The sequence below is a fragment of the Mirounga leonina genome, unplaced genomic scaffold (assembly GCF_011800145.1).
Source record: "Mirounga leonina isolate KUSES-001 unplaced genomic scaffold, KU_Mleo_1.0 Mir_101664, whole genome shotgun sequence".
Classification (NCBI taxonomy): Eukaryota; Metazoa; Chordata; class Mammalia; order Carnivora; family Phocidae; genus Mirounga; species Mirounga leonina.
In genome coordinates this window covers 25955264-25970359 of record NW_023270175.1, presented here as the reverse complement: position 1 = coordinate 25970359, position 15096 = coordinate 25955264, and the positions used below count along the sequence as shown (strand labels likewise).

The window sequence follows — 15096 nt, the reverse complement described above, 5'->3', positions numbered from 1 at the left end:
CCAGGAAGTATTTAAAAATAAAGAACAACAGCAACAATAGCAACAAGAAAGGAAAATGGCAACAATGTGAGGGGAAGGATGTTAATTAGCTTGATTGTGGCGATCATTTTGTGATGTGTACCTATATCAAAATATCAAGTTATATACCTCCAATATATATACTTTTTATTTATCAATTGTACCTCAGTAAAACTGAAAAAATGAATCTAAGTGGCTTCATTATCAGGCTTAATTTACACGCAGCACCTAAGTCTTAGCACCCACGGCCTCATGGGGAAGGCAGGACGGACGTGATCGTGTAAGCCACGTGGCAGAGAATGATGAAAAGTTATAAAGTGTCCTAAGATGGGTTTCTCAAAATGTGGTCGAGGGATCCTGCATCCGAAGCCCCCTGGGAAGCTTGTTAAACGTGCAGCTGTCTGGGCCCCACACCTGACTTGCTATACCTCAGAATCTCTGGCCCCAGATCTCAGGAAACCACATTTTTAACAAGGCCTTCAGCCCCTTCCTCGCCCCTCCCCCACATGTGATTCTGAAACTCACTAAACTGATGTTGGAGAACCAATAAAGGGAAAGGTTCAGTGAAAGAAGGGATTTAAGCATGTTAAGACTTAGATAAGTGGGGCGCCTGGGTGGCTCAGTTGGTTAAGCGACTGCCTTCGGCTCAGGTCATGATCCTGGAGTCCCGGGATCGAGTCCCGCGTCGGGCTCCCTGCTGCGCAGGGAGCCTGCTTCTGCCTCTGACCCTCCCCCCTCTCATGTGCTCTCTCTCTCTCTCATTCTCTCTGTCTCAAAAAAAAAAAAAAAAAAATTAAAAAAAAAAAAGACTTAGATAAGTGGAGAAGAGCTAGAAGGGAGTTCACGTGCGGGGGGAACTATCTGGGCACAGTCGCCCAGGCGAGAGTGTGCACGCCTGCAGTCCGTCCCCGCAGGTCGCAGGGTGGACTGCACTCTCTTCTTCGCCCATCGAAATGTCCCTGGGAAGGTGCAGTGCTTTATTCACTGCATTCATTGCAGGGCATGGGAAGGATGCTGTCCTTTGCACTGCCACACGCAGGGATCCGAATGTTCAATCCCGGCCGTGAGCATCAGTCTGCAGAGGGAGAGGTGATGTCTCCCTACTCCCAAACAGGCAAATACAAGCAGTAATAGGCAGCATTATTTTTTTTTCTAACTTTCTTCTACTGCATTGTAACTTGTGGCAGATGCCTTAAGGGTGTGTCTTAAAGAACCTGCATTTGGTAGGAAAGGTGGGGCGTGTGTGGCATGTTAGATCCCATAAAAATGCCAGGAAACCTCTTGCAATTTCTGCTCTCACCACCCACCTTCTGCTTACCCCATTTTCTCTCTTACTCATCTACCTGCCCACTTGCTCCTACCCTGAATTTTCTCTACCTTTCTCTAGTGCTTATCCACCCCCACCTTTTTTTTTTTTTTTAAAGATTTTATTTATTTATTTGACAGAGAGAGAGACAGCAAGAGAGGGAACACAAGCAGGGGGAGCGGGAGAGAGAGAAGCAGGCTCCCCGCGGAGCAGGGAGCCCAATGTGGGGCTCAGTCCCAGGACCCCGGGATCATGACCTGAGCCGAAGGCAGACGCTTAATGACTGAGCCACCCAGGCGCCCCCGCCCCCCACCTTTTTAAGACTTTATTTTATAGAGCAGTTTTGGGTTCACAGCAAAATTGAGCGGAAGGTACAGAGATTTCTCATCTACCCGCCCCCCAGCCAGACACATGCACAGTCTCGCCCACTACCAGCATCTCCCACCAGAGTAGGGATCTGTGACAACTGAAGAATAATTATCATCCAATGTCCATAGTTTACATGAGGGTTCACTCTTGGTGTGGTATGTTCTTTGGGTTTGGGCAAATGTATAATGGCACGTATCCATCATTAGCGGATCATACAGAGTATTTTCACTGCCCTGAAAGTCCTCTGTGCACCTTCCCTTTTTTAATCTACCGACCTAAACTACTTTATACATCTACCCATTTACTCTTTCTCCATATTCCTTGTACTTTTTCACCTACCCATTTCCTGTCTTACCCATCCATATACAGTTGAGCCTTGAGCAACTCGGGGGTTAGGGGCGCTGACCCCCTGCACAGCCGAAAATCCATGTATAACTTTTGACTCCCCAACAACTTAACCAGTAGCCTGCAGTTCACGAGAAGCCTCACCGATAACACAAACAGCTGATTACCACCTATTTTGTATGTCATATGTGTTATATGCTGCACTCTCAAAGTAAGCTAGAGAAAAGGAAATGTTAAGAAAATCATAAGGAAGAAAAAAATACCTTTACAGTACTGTACTGTATTTATTGAAAAGAATTCGCATCTAAGTGGACCTGCGCAGTTTGAACCTGTGTGGTTCGAGGGTCAACTGTTTATCCTCCATCTGAGAGCTGGGGGTGGAGGTGGTGACAGGATTTGCAGAGTCTGTTGATAGGGAGATAGTGCTGTTTGTTTCGGGAAAGCCAAGGACCTGGAGGCGTGGAACCAATCACTGTACTCAGATGTAAGAGAGGAGCATATAAGCCAAAGATGATATAAATACAGTAATATGGTGCCTTCTTAGGTCCCGTAGGACTTTATCAACATGAGCTCATTTTCACAGGCATCACAATTATCTCAGAATTCCTATAATATGATGCCTTTGCTTTGATTTAAGGTTTCCTGAGGCCATTAGAGTCCCCCTTGATCATGGGACAGCTCTCCGTTTTCAGCCTTGGTTTATGCATTTTCGCCTCTTAAAAGAATTCCTTCATACTCTATGACTCTTTCCTTTTGGAAGAAAGAGTTATAAAAATGAACTCACTCTCAAGCCTTTCCAGGAAACGTGGGAAATATATTTTACTGGAAAATCAATAGCCCAGGATGGAGGTACAAAAGGCCTCCACCTCTTTTGCTATGGCTTCTTACCATCTGTCTTATTCTGAATTTAGTCAGAGGTTAATGGAGCAAAAGGATACTCAGTTGTCCTTGGGAAGACAGAGTCAGGGAGGCAAAGACAATGTCTGGGCACAGTCTATTTTAGTAAGGTCGAATGGATTTCATCTCGATCAAACTGTACTGCTCTGCAGCTGGTTGGCTTGCCAAACCCCTTGCCTTCTGACTCACCACTGAGGCCTTCTGTTTGGGAACACATAGCCTCCTCTGTCTGCTTCCCTTTTTATCCTTTTACAGTAGATGCCCCGTGGCCTGAAAAATAAAGAACCAGTCTCAGAAGTTCATCACTTGGTCTTTTGAGATTGAGGAAAGCAATAAAAGCCCAAATGAATTTGGGAAAGAATCCCAAGCATCCACCCAGATGAGCATTTCTACTAATCAACCCACAGCAAGGGCAGCGCTATTTAGTATGTTACCATTCAATTTTTTTTTTTTTTTGCACTACTTAATGAAGGATTCATTGACCACCTTTGTCAGTTTAATTTGTAAAGTCAGCACTGAGCCACCCTCAAAACTTGCAACAATATGAGTTAAAATACATTTTCGGGTTAGGTCTCCAGAACTCACCCCAAGGCAGCAGGTGTCCACCCACTAACTCACCTTTGCCTTCTGTGGGTCCCAGGCTAGTGGCCCCTTCAAGAATGAAGCTTCTCCAGAGCGCGCTGCCTCACCTATTGGATAAGCCCATTGGAGCAGGACAATTGGTACCCTTCTTGCAAAATCGTAGTGATTTCTTCTTTTTTTTTTTCTTTTCTTTTCTTTGCAAAATCTTAGCGATTTCTTTTAAAGGAGCCCCAGATGATAGCATTTTAGAGGAAGTTGAAATAATAGAGCTGTTTCAGTGGTGAGAGGGAGGTCGGATTAAAGCCGTGTTGTTTGTTGTAAAAATCACATTTTATGATGTAAATAATGTCTGACTTTTCTCATTTAAAAATTCCCTTCAGGCAATGAATGACTGGATCTAGTTTGATTTTTTTTATTTTGTTTTTCTTGTTTCCAGCAGACATTATAATTTGGGTAGGGTGACAGTTATAGGCGACAGTGCTTGAAGGGAGGGTGAGGATGTGGGATGGCTTGTTTCCAGACATGGTCTTTTTAGAAAAATGTGAACAAAAGGAGATGATTAGATGACTTCATTCCTTCCTGAACGTGAGCAGGAAGGCATGCCACCATCCTTTTCCCCGCTCTCAATACATACAGACAAATAAATATTGTTAATAAAGCAGTCTGCATATGTTTTACCTCTTCCTTAAAAAAAGATGATACTGCTGAATTCTGGTGCAGTTCTCTCCATTTCTAAGAATACAAAACGAATATTAGTGCTGAGCATGAATATAGGTGATGAGCTGAGGCACTGCTGTGAACAGCGGCCCAGCTGGGCAGAGAGCTCTACGATGGGCAGATTCGAGTTTGGAAAGGACACTTTCCTGGATGAGGACTTGGGAGTCCGAGAGAAAAACCAGAAAGAGTTTCTATTAACAGCTGAGAAATGTGTGCTTTGACTTTTTAAAATAGCTTTATTGACATATAATTCACATACCACATAACTCACCATTTTAAACTGTACAGTTCACTGATTTTTAGTAAGTTAACAGTTATGTGACAATCACCACTGTCTGGTTTTACAATATTTTCATCACCTCAGTAAGAAACCCTGTACCCAAAGCAGCAATGTCCACAAAAGCCAACCTATGGAAAGAGCCCAGATGTCCATTGACAGATGAATGGACAAAGAAGAGGTGATATTATATATATTCCCATATATATATCATATCATATCGTATCTCCAGTGGAATACTACTCAGCCATCAAAAAGAATGAAATCTTGCCATTTGCAATGACATTGATGGAATTAGAGCGTATTCTGCTAAGCAAAATAAGTCAGTCGGAGAAAGACAAATACCATATGATTTCACTCCCATATGTGGAACTTAAGAAACAAAACAGATGAACATAGGGGAAGGGAGGGAAAAATAAAATAAGACAAATTAGAGAGGGAGACAAACCATAAGAGACTCTTAACTCTAGGAAACAAATAGGGTTGCTGGAGGGGAGGTGGGTGGGGGGATAGGGTAACTGGGTGATGGGCATTAAGGAGGGTACATGATAGAATGAGCACGGGGTTTCATATGCAACTGATGAATCACTAAAGTCTATCTCTGAAGCTAATAATACAGTATATGTTAACTACATTGAATTTAAATAATAAAAAAAGAAGAAGCCCTGTACCCATTAGCAGTCACTTCCTCCAGACCTTGACAACCACTAATCTACTTTCTGTCTCTATGGATTCTGCCTATTCTGGACATGTCATATAAACTGAATCATATACTGTTTGTTCCTCTATCTGGTTTCTTTCACTTAGCATATTATTTTCATGGTTTGTTCATGTTGTAGAATGTACCCGTACTTCTTTCTTTTTTATGGCTAAGATTCTATTGTATAGATATACTAGGTTATGTCTATCCATTTATCAGTTGATGGACCTTTGGATTGTATCCACTTTTTGGTTGTTATTAATAATGCTCTGTGAAGGTTCATGTGCAGGTTTTTGTGTGGGCGTATGTTTTCATTTCTCTAGGAATTAAATTGCTGGGTCATATGGTGAAACTCTATGGCTATTCAAATCCTTAGCCAACTTTCAAGTAATTATTTTTACTGTTGAGTTGTTAGAGTTCTTTATATATTCTGGATACTAGACCCTTAGCCGATATATGACTTGTAAATATTTCTCCCATTCTGTGGCTTGTCTTTTCACTTCCTTGATAATGTCCTTTGACACACAAAAGTTTTTAATTTTCATGAATTCCAGCTTATATGTTTTTTCTCTTGTTGCTTGTGCTTTTGGTGTCACATCCAATGTCATGAAGATTTCCTCCTCTGTTCTCTTCTAAGAGTTTGGTAGTTTTAACTCTTGGGTCCATTTTGAATTATTTTTTGTATATGTTATAGATTTGGGGTGCAAATTCTTTTGCGTGTAGACATGTGGTCCTTGCACCATTTGTTGAAAAGACTGTTCTTTCCCTATTGAAAGGTCTTGGTACACTTGTCAAAAATCAGTTGACCGTGGGTTCATTTCTGGACTCTCAATTCTACTCCACTGATCTATATATCTATCCTATACCAGTACTAAACTATCTTGTTACTGTAGCTTTGTGGTATGTTTTGGAATTGGGAAGTGTACCCTCTACTCTGTTCTTTTCCAGGATTTTAAGAGTTTGTGAAGGACTGATATGAATTCTTTCAACTTTTGGTAGAATCAACCAGTAAGACCATCTATCCTGGGCTTTAACTCATGGGAATTGTTTTGAATGCTTTTTCAGTGTCTTTACTTGTTACAGGTGTTGAGACTTTCTGTTTCTTTTGTGGGGCAGTTTTGGTAGTTTGTATCATTCTAGAATTTTCTTTTTACTTTTTTGAGTGGTTGACCTAGAGTTTGCAATGTATATTTAGAACTAGTGCAAAAATAGCACTATACTGCTTTACGGGTAGCACGAGTACCTTGTAATAACAGAGTACTCCAGATTCCTCCCTCCCATCCCTTGTATCCTTGCTGTCATTCATTTCATTTCTACATAAGCATACATAAGCATTATATATATGCCCATCTATAAGCATATATATGCTTATCTTTTTTATAAGCATATACACATATGTTTATCTTAATTACATATATAATTGAATACATTGTTTCTATTATTATTTTGAACAAACTGTTACCTGTTACATCAATTTAGAATATAAAAAATTAGAGTTTTTATTTTATCTTCACTTATTCCTTCTCTCATACTTTCTTTCCTTATGTAGATCTGGGTCTCTGACCTATAGCATTTTCCTCCTCTCTGAAGGCCTTTTTTGAAACATGTCCTGCAAGGCAGGTCTACTGGCAACAAATTCCCTCAATTTTTGTATGCCTGAGAAAATCTTTATTTTTCCTTGAGTTTTGAAGGAAAATTTCACAGGGTACAGAATTCCAGGTTGGTGGAATTTTTTTTTTCCTCAATTCTTTAAATATTTCACTGCACTCGCCTCTTCTTTGTATGGTTTCTGAGGATACATTGGATATAATTCTTATTTTAGCTTCGCTATAGGTAAGCTGGGTTCCCCCCACCCCCTCGGCTTCTTTCAGGGTTTTTTCTTTATCTTTGCTTTATCTGGACTTTGAATATGACATGCCTAGGTGGGTTTGTCTTTTGCATTTATCCTGCTGGTTATCTCTGAGCTTCCTGGATCTCTCATTTGGTGTTTGACATTAATTTGGAAAAATTCTCAGTCATTGTTGTTTCAAGTATCTCTTTTTTCCCGTTCTCCATTTCCTCTCCTTCTGGTATTCTCATTAAACATGTGTTATCCCACAATTCGTAGGTATTCTGTTCCATTTTTTAAGTTTTTTTTTTTTTTCTGTTTGCTTTTCAGTTTCAGAATCTTCTGTCGACATATCCACAAACTCAGAGATTCTTTTTTTCAGTGGTCCAGTGTACCAATGAGCCCATCAAAGGCATTCTTCATTTCTATTATAGTGTTTTGGATCGCTACCATTTCATATTCATTCTAAGTATTTCTATCTTTCTGCTTACAATACCCGTCTGTTCTTGTATGTCGTCTACTTTCATTAGAGCTCTTAGCGTATTACTCATAGTCATATTAAAGTCCTAGTCTGATAATTCCAGCATTCCTGCCATACCTGACTATGGTTCCAGTGTTTTCTCTGTCTCTTCAAACTGTGTTTTTTGCCTTTTAGTATGCCTTATAACTTTTTGTTGGAAGCCAAACATGACATACTGGGTAAAAGGAACTGCAGTAAGTAGGCCTTTAGTAATACGGTGGTGGGGGCTGGGGAGGGATTCTGAAGTCCAACGATTAGGGATGCAGTTAAAGCAGACAAATATAGCTGTAAAATGTCCATATCGAAAAAGAAGAAAGAGGACTTCCAGTTTCTGGCCCAGCATTTAAGCAGCGTGGCAGTCATTACTCCATCCTAACAATAAGTAGATAGCTGAACTAACTGGGAAAAAAAAGACCTATGGTCTTTTGGTGAGTTTATGTCTCTCGACTGTGAACTTCACCAGTGCTTCTCAGATTGTTTTCCTCCTTTAGGGGGGACAGGAAGGCTAGAGGGAGCTGAGGTAGGGTATTTCCCTTCCCCCAGCTAGGTTAGACTCTGGTAAAAACCTGATAGGTTAAGCTCTGGTAAAATCGTTTCTCTCTCTTTTTTTTTTTTTAAAGATTTTATTTATTTATTTGAGAGAGAGAGAATGAGAGACAGAGAGCATGAGAGGGAGGAGGGTCAGAGGGAGAAGCAGACTCCCCGCCGAGCAGGGAGCCCGATGCGGGACTCGATCCCGGGACTCCAGGATCATGACCTGAGCCGAAGGCAGTCGCTTAACCAACTGAGCCACCCAGGCGCCCAAATCGTTTCTCTCTTGAGGGCAGACCTTGTTAGGATGGACAGAATGCTCTGGTGTATTTCAAAATGGCTACCTTTCCTTTCCTGCTTCCGAAGCAGGAGGGAGATTTTCCTCCTCTCTTCATTGTGACAGCCTGGTAGAGCTGCCGGAGGTACCACAAAAGGTGGGTGTGCTGCCATGTGACTGAGCCCCCTGGGGGTCTGAACTCTCAGACTTGTCCACACTGCACCCCCAGCAATTCAGTTACAGCTCGGGTTTTCCTGCCCCGCTCCTGATTTCCGTGGAGAACTCTGCTCGTGGGTTTCTGCTCCAGCAAGTTTTGATTTTCTGCATCTGCCTGTGTGTCTCTCCACTTTTGGGGGTAGCATTTTCCCCCATGGCCTCAATTCCCTGACAGATAGAAGGAAAGTTAGGCGGGTTGGGTTTTTTTCCCAGTTAGTTCAGCTATCAACTTATTGTTAGGATGGGGTAATGACTGCCACGTTGCTTAAATGCTGGGCCAGAAACCAGAAGTCCTCTTTCTTCTTTTTCGATATGGACATTTTACAGCTATATATTTGTCTGCTTTAACTGCATCCCAGGGTTTTTTTTCATTTTTTTTTTTTTTAAGATTTTATTTATTTATATGACAGAGAGAGACAGCGAGAACAGGAACACAAGCAGGGGGAGTGGGAGAGGGAGAAGCAGGCTTCCCGCGGAGCAGGGAGCCCAATGCGGGGCTCGATCCCAGGACCCTGGGATCATGAAGGCAGACGCTTAACGACTGAGCCACCCAGGCGCCCCATTTTTTAATTTTTTTAAAGATTTTATTTATTTGTCAGAAAGAGAAAGAGCGCATAAGCAGGGGGAGTGGCAGGCAGAGGGAGAAGCAGGCTCCCCGCTGAGCAGGGAGCCCGACGCGGGGCTCGATCCCAGGACCCTGGGCTCATGACCTGAGCCGAAGGCAGACGCTTACCCGACTGAGCCACCCAGGCGCCCCCCGTGAGTTTTTTATGCTGTGTTTTCTTGTTTGTTCATCTCCAGATAGTTGCCCATTTCCTGGGTGGTGCTTCAGCTTTCTATGCTGGGGGGGGATCGTTCCTATCCCGTCACTGGATTAATTTCAGAGAGCATTAGTGCCTCCAGGCCCCGGGGTTTATTGACACTTAGGCCTTTTGGGAGTAGTTTCTGAGGAATAGAGGAACTGAAAGGAGACATGAGTGGCCTCTCAACCCGGGTTTCTCGCCTGCGGCGATACTGTCCTTCAGGTGGTGTTCAGTTGCCGTCCCGGGGGGGGGGGGGGGCGTGCAGCTGACATCTAGTGGGTAGAGGCCAGGGACGCCGCTCAACGTCCCATAATGCCCAGGGCGGCCCTTCACAGCCAAGGGTTCTCTGGTGTCAGTAGCTTTTTTAAGCCCGTCCACTGGCAGGACTGTTTCCCACTCCTGCAGCACCTGCCTGCACAGCGTCTCACTGCCTCTTCACAATGGTCCTGAGGTAGGTGAAATGTCACAATCTGAGGTGAGGCAAGTGAAGCCTTAAAACTGTAGCCACCTGTCCCTCAGTAGCAGAGCCTGGACGACCACCTGCCAGTCCGGTAGTTTCCCCGCAAAGCCCACAGTGACCTGGGCCTCCGCTCGCTTTGTCCACTCCACCTTTCAAAACCGGATCGCCATGCATTGTCTTGTGAGTCTGGGTCTGGAACCCTGGATGCCTGCAGGGCTCCTTGCAGCTAAGATTGCTTCACATTGTCCTGTGATCCTCTGTTTACCGGCGGGGTGGGCCTTCAGTACATTTCTTTTCTTTCTTTTTTTTTTTTTAAAGATTTTATTTATTTATTTGACAGAGAGAGAGACAGCAAGAGAGGGAACACAAGCAGGGGGAGTGGGAGGGGGAGAAGCAGGCTTCCCGCCGAGCAGGGAGCCCGATGCGGGACTCGATCCCGGGACTCCAGGATCATGACCCGAGCCGAAGGCAGACGCTTAACGACTGAGCCACCCAGGCGCCCCCCTTCAGTACATTTCTGTTGAAGGAATGAGGAGCTAGGAGAGACAACATACCGAAATGTTAGCTTGGCGAGCTCTAGGAGCTTGAAATGTAGGTTGTAGCTACTTGCAGAAGAGGCTGGGGAAAGGGGCAGGCCCCTAGGACGGGTGGGGCAAGAGACCTTGCGTTCTGTACGTTGGTTGTTTTGCCTGGAGGATTTTAATTTGGTTATTCTTCATAATGCTTTATTCTCCTTGTTAAATTCCTCCCACTTCAGCTTCCTCTTCTCTTTGAACTGTTCATACTAGCACTTTTTGCCTTTCTTAAAAGACCCGTTCTAACTCTACTTAACAATACCCTGTGGCCTCAGGTATTGTCCCCTAAAGGTCTTATCGAAACATAAAGAAGAATCTTTTGTGGTATTTGACCTCAGTTATCGTGAAATTATCCTGACATTGACTCTGTATGTCTTAAGGTAGCTGGTCTCAATGTTCTCATCCATAAAATGGGCATATGATCCTTTGTTAGCTAACTGAGACCTTTCCCGAGGATAAATGATTTAAAGCCCATGAAAGCATTCTGAACAGCGCTGTGTAAATAAATGGCCAGGTCCTTCCGGTTATGAGTAACTGTGAAAAACTGTATTCATATGAATTATGCAATATAACCAGTGGTCGTACAATTATTAAAGTAGTTTGCTAGAATGAAACAAAGGGCAGTCAGATTTTGCGCTTCTTACTTTTACTACAGTGCTAGCCTAGTAATTTGGTTCAAAGATCTAAAGCTCTGTCTTACCTTGGACTGCCCTGACAAATACAAGATCTTCACCTTGACCTTGACCTTTGTTTCTCTATAGGTGTTACAGAACATTTTGGACACTGAAAAGGATTATGCTAAAGAACTTCAGTCTCTACTTGTCACTTACTTAAGACCCCTGCAGTCCAATAACAAGTAAGATTTACATTTTAAACCCCTTGCTAAATAAAGCAAGATAATGTCAGTATCCAGAGTCATTGCTCTTATGTCACTGAATAATTGATTTTGCCCTTTAGAAGAATTTCCATAGAGCACAGGTTGCCAAGAACATGGTCAAGGCAGCGGAAATTACGCAAGATGTTGCTGCTGGAGAGCTTGGCTTTCTGTCTCTTTTAGCTGCGGAAGGAATGAGCACATCTGCATCTCTGTCTGCCACAATTGTTATCTTGTACATTTTAGAGGCGATACATGCAGTTTTACCTTGCACAAACAGGACCTGCTGGTGTTTTTATGCAGAAAACCTGTAAACTGGAAAGTTTCACGCTCCCCCTGACCTTGGCTTGCTGGGGCAGAAACTCTTTCCTATGGTCTGAGAGTGGAAAGAGTGTGGCATTTTGTGAATGTTTGTGAGGGCACCATTGAGCTCGTATTTCACCCAGGCCAAAGAGAGTGATAGAGCTGTTCAAATGTCTTGTTTTGTTTTAAATAAAATACTCAAACCTTATTCTGGTCTTAGAAGTGGCTGAGGTTTGAATTGAAAACTTCGTTTTCACAGAAGAAAAATATTGACCTATTTTTATTTTAATTGATTATACTTTACTGGAGATTATAATCTATAAGTCAAATAGAAAATTGAGCCATGGGCCCACATACTGGAGGACAAAAGCCTCCTCTTTCCCCTCAGAGTTTACTTTTGCTGGACAGCTGTCTCAACTACTGGACTTCAGGCTTAAATAAGTTTAACATATTTTGCGATCCCCCCCCCCTTTTTATTTTTCCAAATCATGTTCGCTAAGGCATAAGGTCTTGCTAAATTTCCCAGTTGGTTATTTTCCATGGCACTGTGGGAATCTCACTTCAGTATGAAAGGATTTTGTATTCCTGTGTTTTGTAAGAGTTGAAATGCGATCAACAACAAAGTGTCTTTTGTTATGATTATGTAAAACATGAAGTGAATCCTGTGAATCATACTTCTTAGAGCTGAATGGAAGGAACCTCAATGAATCACTGGGTCTAGTGCCCTGGAAGAAATGACTGTCCCCATTGAACAAATAAGAAAACTGAAGTCCAGAGAGGCTTACTGCTATAGCCATCACACAGCCAGTAAGCTGCCAGACTCGACCCACCGCGCCTCCGGCCGCTGACTGAAATGTGCCTTCCATTTTGTGGGGGTGACAGGCAGAGGCAGGAAACCGAGGTGGTGACCCTGGGAGGGGAGATGGTAAGATTTCAAATGAAGGAGGCGAGGAGCCTGACTCAGAACTTCCCTGTTGCCATATAAATTCAGAATGCAGTCAGGGTCAGTTTCCACCGGCTGTCTTGTGGACCCCGGAGCGACTGGAGCAAACCAGACTGTTTACTGTCTGATCCTGAGGGGGCCAAGAAAGTCCCTGATCAGGTTCAAGTTGGCCCCCCAGTCAGCTTCTTGGGGCCATGACGGAGGAAAGTCAGGGAAACTGGCCGGCTGGAGGTTTCGCTTTTGACACCCATGGCTAGGGGTTTTCCAGCTTGTGGTTCAGAAGGGCATGATGGCAGAGGAACTGGGCGCTTCTGATGCTCGAGGGGTTACTGGTATCGTTTGTGTGGGGCTTCCTTTGCTTTGTCAGCAAAAATCACTCTCTTGGAAACACTCCCCTCGTATTATGATGTGAAGAAAGAACATGTGGCTGACACTGGCCTTTTAAGTCTTCAGAAAAGTCTTCTCCCAAAAAGTGTTTAAGAGCATGGCCTCTGGAGCTAGAATGTGGTGGTTTAAATCCTGGCTTCACCCTTCACTGGCTTTGTGACATTGGATGATTGGCTTAACCTCTCTGTGCCTGGGTCTCCTTACGTGTAAGATGGAAACAAGAGCACCTACCTCGTGAACTTGTTGTCAGGTTAAAATATAAAATGTAAAAAAAATAAAAATAGAATAATATAAAATATAAAAAAATAAAAGTACTTGTGAGACACCTGCAGAGGTGTTAAGTGCTTGTGTGAGTAGTGTTGGTGCATGTTATCACCTACCATTTGGTAGGGGAAGAATGGAGAAAATTCATAGCACAGAGGCTCTGGATAAAATTGTTCAGTTTGCCTTTATTTGCTCCATTCCATTCCACAAACAAACAAATCAGTACTGTTTTCTTCCTCTACTTCCTCTGATAAAGATTTCCCTTCGTTGATTTATGAGCATTTTAAATCGAAAGAAACTGGATTTTGTGGTTTTTCCCTGTGCAGTCTATGAGCATTTATAATATCTTTCAGTTACTCTCCCAGCTCCTCCAGAATACTCAAACTTGTTTGCATTTATCCCCAGCCATGATGTATTTTGCCTATTGAGATACTTAGCTATTACGCACTTGTTATCCGTTCACTCATCACATTGTAAAACACGTAAATGTCTTTGGTAAACACTTGTTTGCTTTAGGATCATTATTCTTATTGTAGAAAAAGGAAATCAAGGAAAGACGCTTTTAAATGTTGTTTAAGACCACAGAGCTGGTGTAAGTTAAAAAGCGAAAGTTAAAATCTAGGGATTGCTTCCCTCATCCCATTTGCCAATTTTTTTAGCAAATTATCAGCTCACTAGACTAGAGATGGATAACTGGAATCATCCTGAAGTTCTATCCACTGAAACTGTGTATGTTTTTTTGGTTTTTTTTCAGTCTGAGTACTGTGGAATTTACATCTTTACTGGGGAACTTCGAGGAAGTATGCGCATTTCAACAGACGCTCTGCCAAGCCTTGGAAGAATGTTCCAAGTAAGTGTTGTATGTTGCCTTTAGAATAGCTAGCAACACCATTTCTTTGGTGTGTTTTCTTTTCCTGCTAGCTGTTGTCTTAGATAGGGACACTTCGTATTTACTCATTTGTTACAACGTTGATAAATTGTCCCAGTACAGAGAAAATGCGCTGGGGAGAGCCAAACCCCTGGTTGTGTATCAGGGCTCTACATGCAGTAAATTATTTCTGACTTTATTTAAAGATTGCATCGGTTTACTGCTCCTGGTCAGTATGAGAGACAGATAAGGTCTCCATTGACCAGGGACGTTGCCTTTGATATTGATTCGATATTTTCTTTTGTACATTGCAAATTACTTGGAAAAGTTAGTCAGGTGATTCATTCAGTTGTATAAGCTGCTTTTTCTCTTTAAATCACGCCTGGTATCTTGTCTATTATATTAACAGTTGAAATACACAAAAAGTGGGGAAAGGAAAGTATATCTTTATGTGAACCACAATACGTATTGGAAGGCTAGCTTGATGGTTGAGGTGTTCAGCTTCATACTGCAGAATGGATTGTAATGATCTTCAGGCAGTATAATTCTGTAGCAAGATTAATTTTCCAAGCACTGTATCTCAGAGAAGTTGGCAACTTTCATCATCTATAGGGAAATTGGGGTGATTGCCTGTTTCTTGAGCTTTCTGGGACACAGGTGGTCATCCAGGAAGGAAGATGGTAAGAGCCCACACCAGAGGCCTGAGGGGCTGTCCTCAATGCTGATAGGGATCCAGCTTATTGACATGGAAAGATAAGTCACTAAGTGAGAAGAACCGATTACAAACTAGGTTTGTAATCTTTATTTTCCATTTTATAGAAAAACATGTAGAAGGAAGACCAAGGAATATGCCAAAATTGTTCTAATAGCTGTCTCTGAATGGTGGAATACTGAGTAATTTTTTTTTTCTTTCTTGCACTTTTCTGATTGGTCTACAAATGAAAACAGGTGGCTTGTAACTTAAAAAAATTAAAGTCTTGGGGCGCCTGGGTGGCTCAGATGGTTAAGCGTCTACCTTCGGCTCAGGTCATGATCT

General features: G+C 42.6%; 1 protein-coding gene across 6 annotated transcripts in view; it reads left to right on the top strand.

The window, feature by feature from the left end:
• ARHGEF6 (Rac/Cdc42 guanine nucleotide exchange factor 6) overlaps nucleotides 1-15096 on the top strand; it is a 99621-nt gene that overhangs the window by 47441 nt on the left and 37084 nt on the right. For all 6 annotated transcript variants that reach the window (XM_035009284.1, XM_035009310.1, XM_035009303.1 and 3 more), the window contains 2 exons: nucleotides 11183-11277; nucleotides 13947-14042. In XM_035009284.1, the coding sequence (XP_034865175.1) occupies nucleotides 11183-11277; nucleotides 13947-14042 (191 nt within the window). The remainder of the gene's footprint in view (nucleotides 1-11182; nucleotides 11278-13946; nucleotides 14043-15096) is intronic.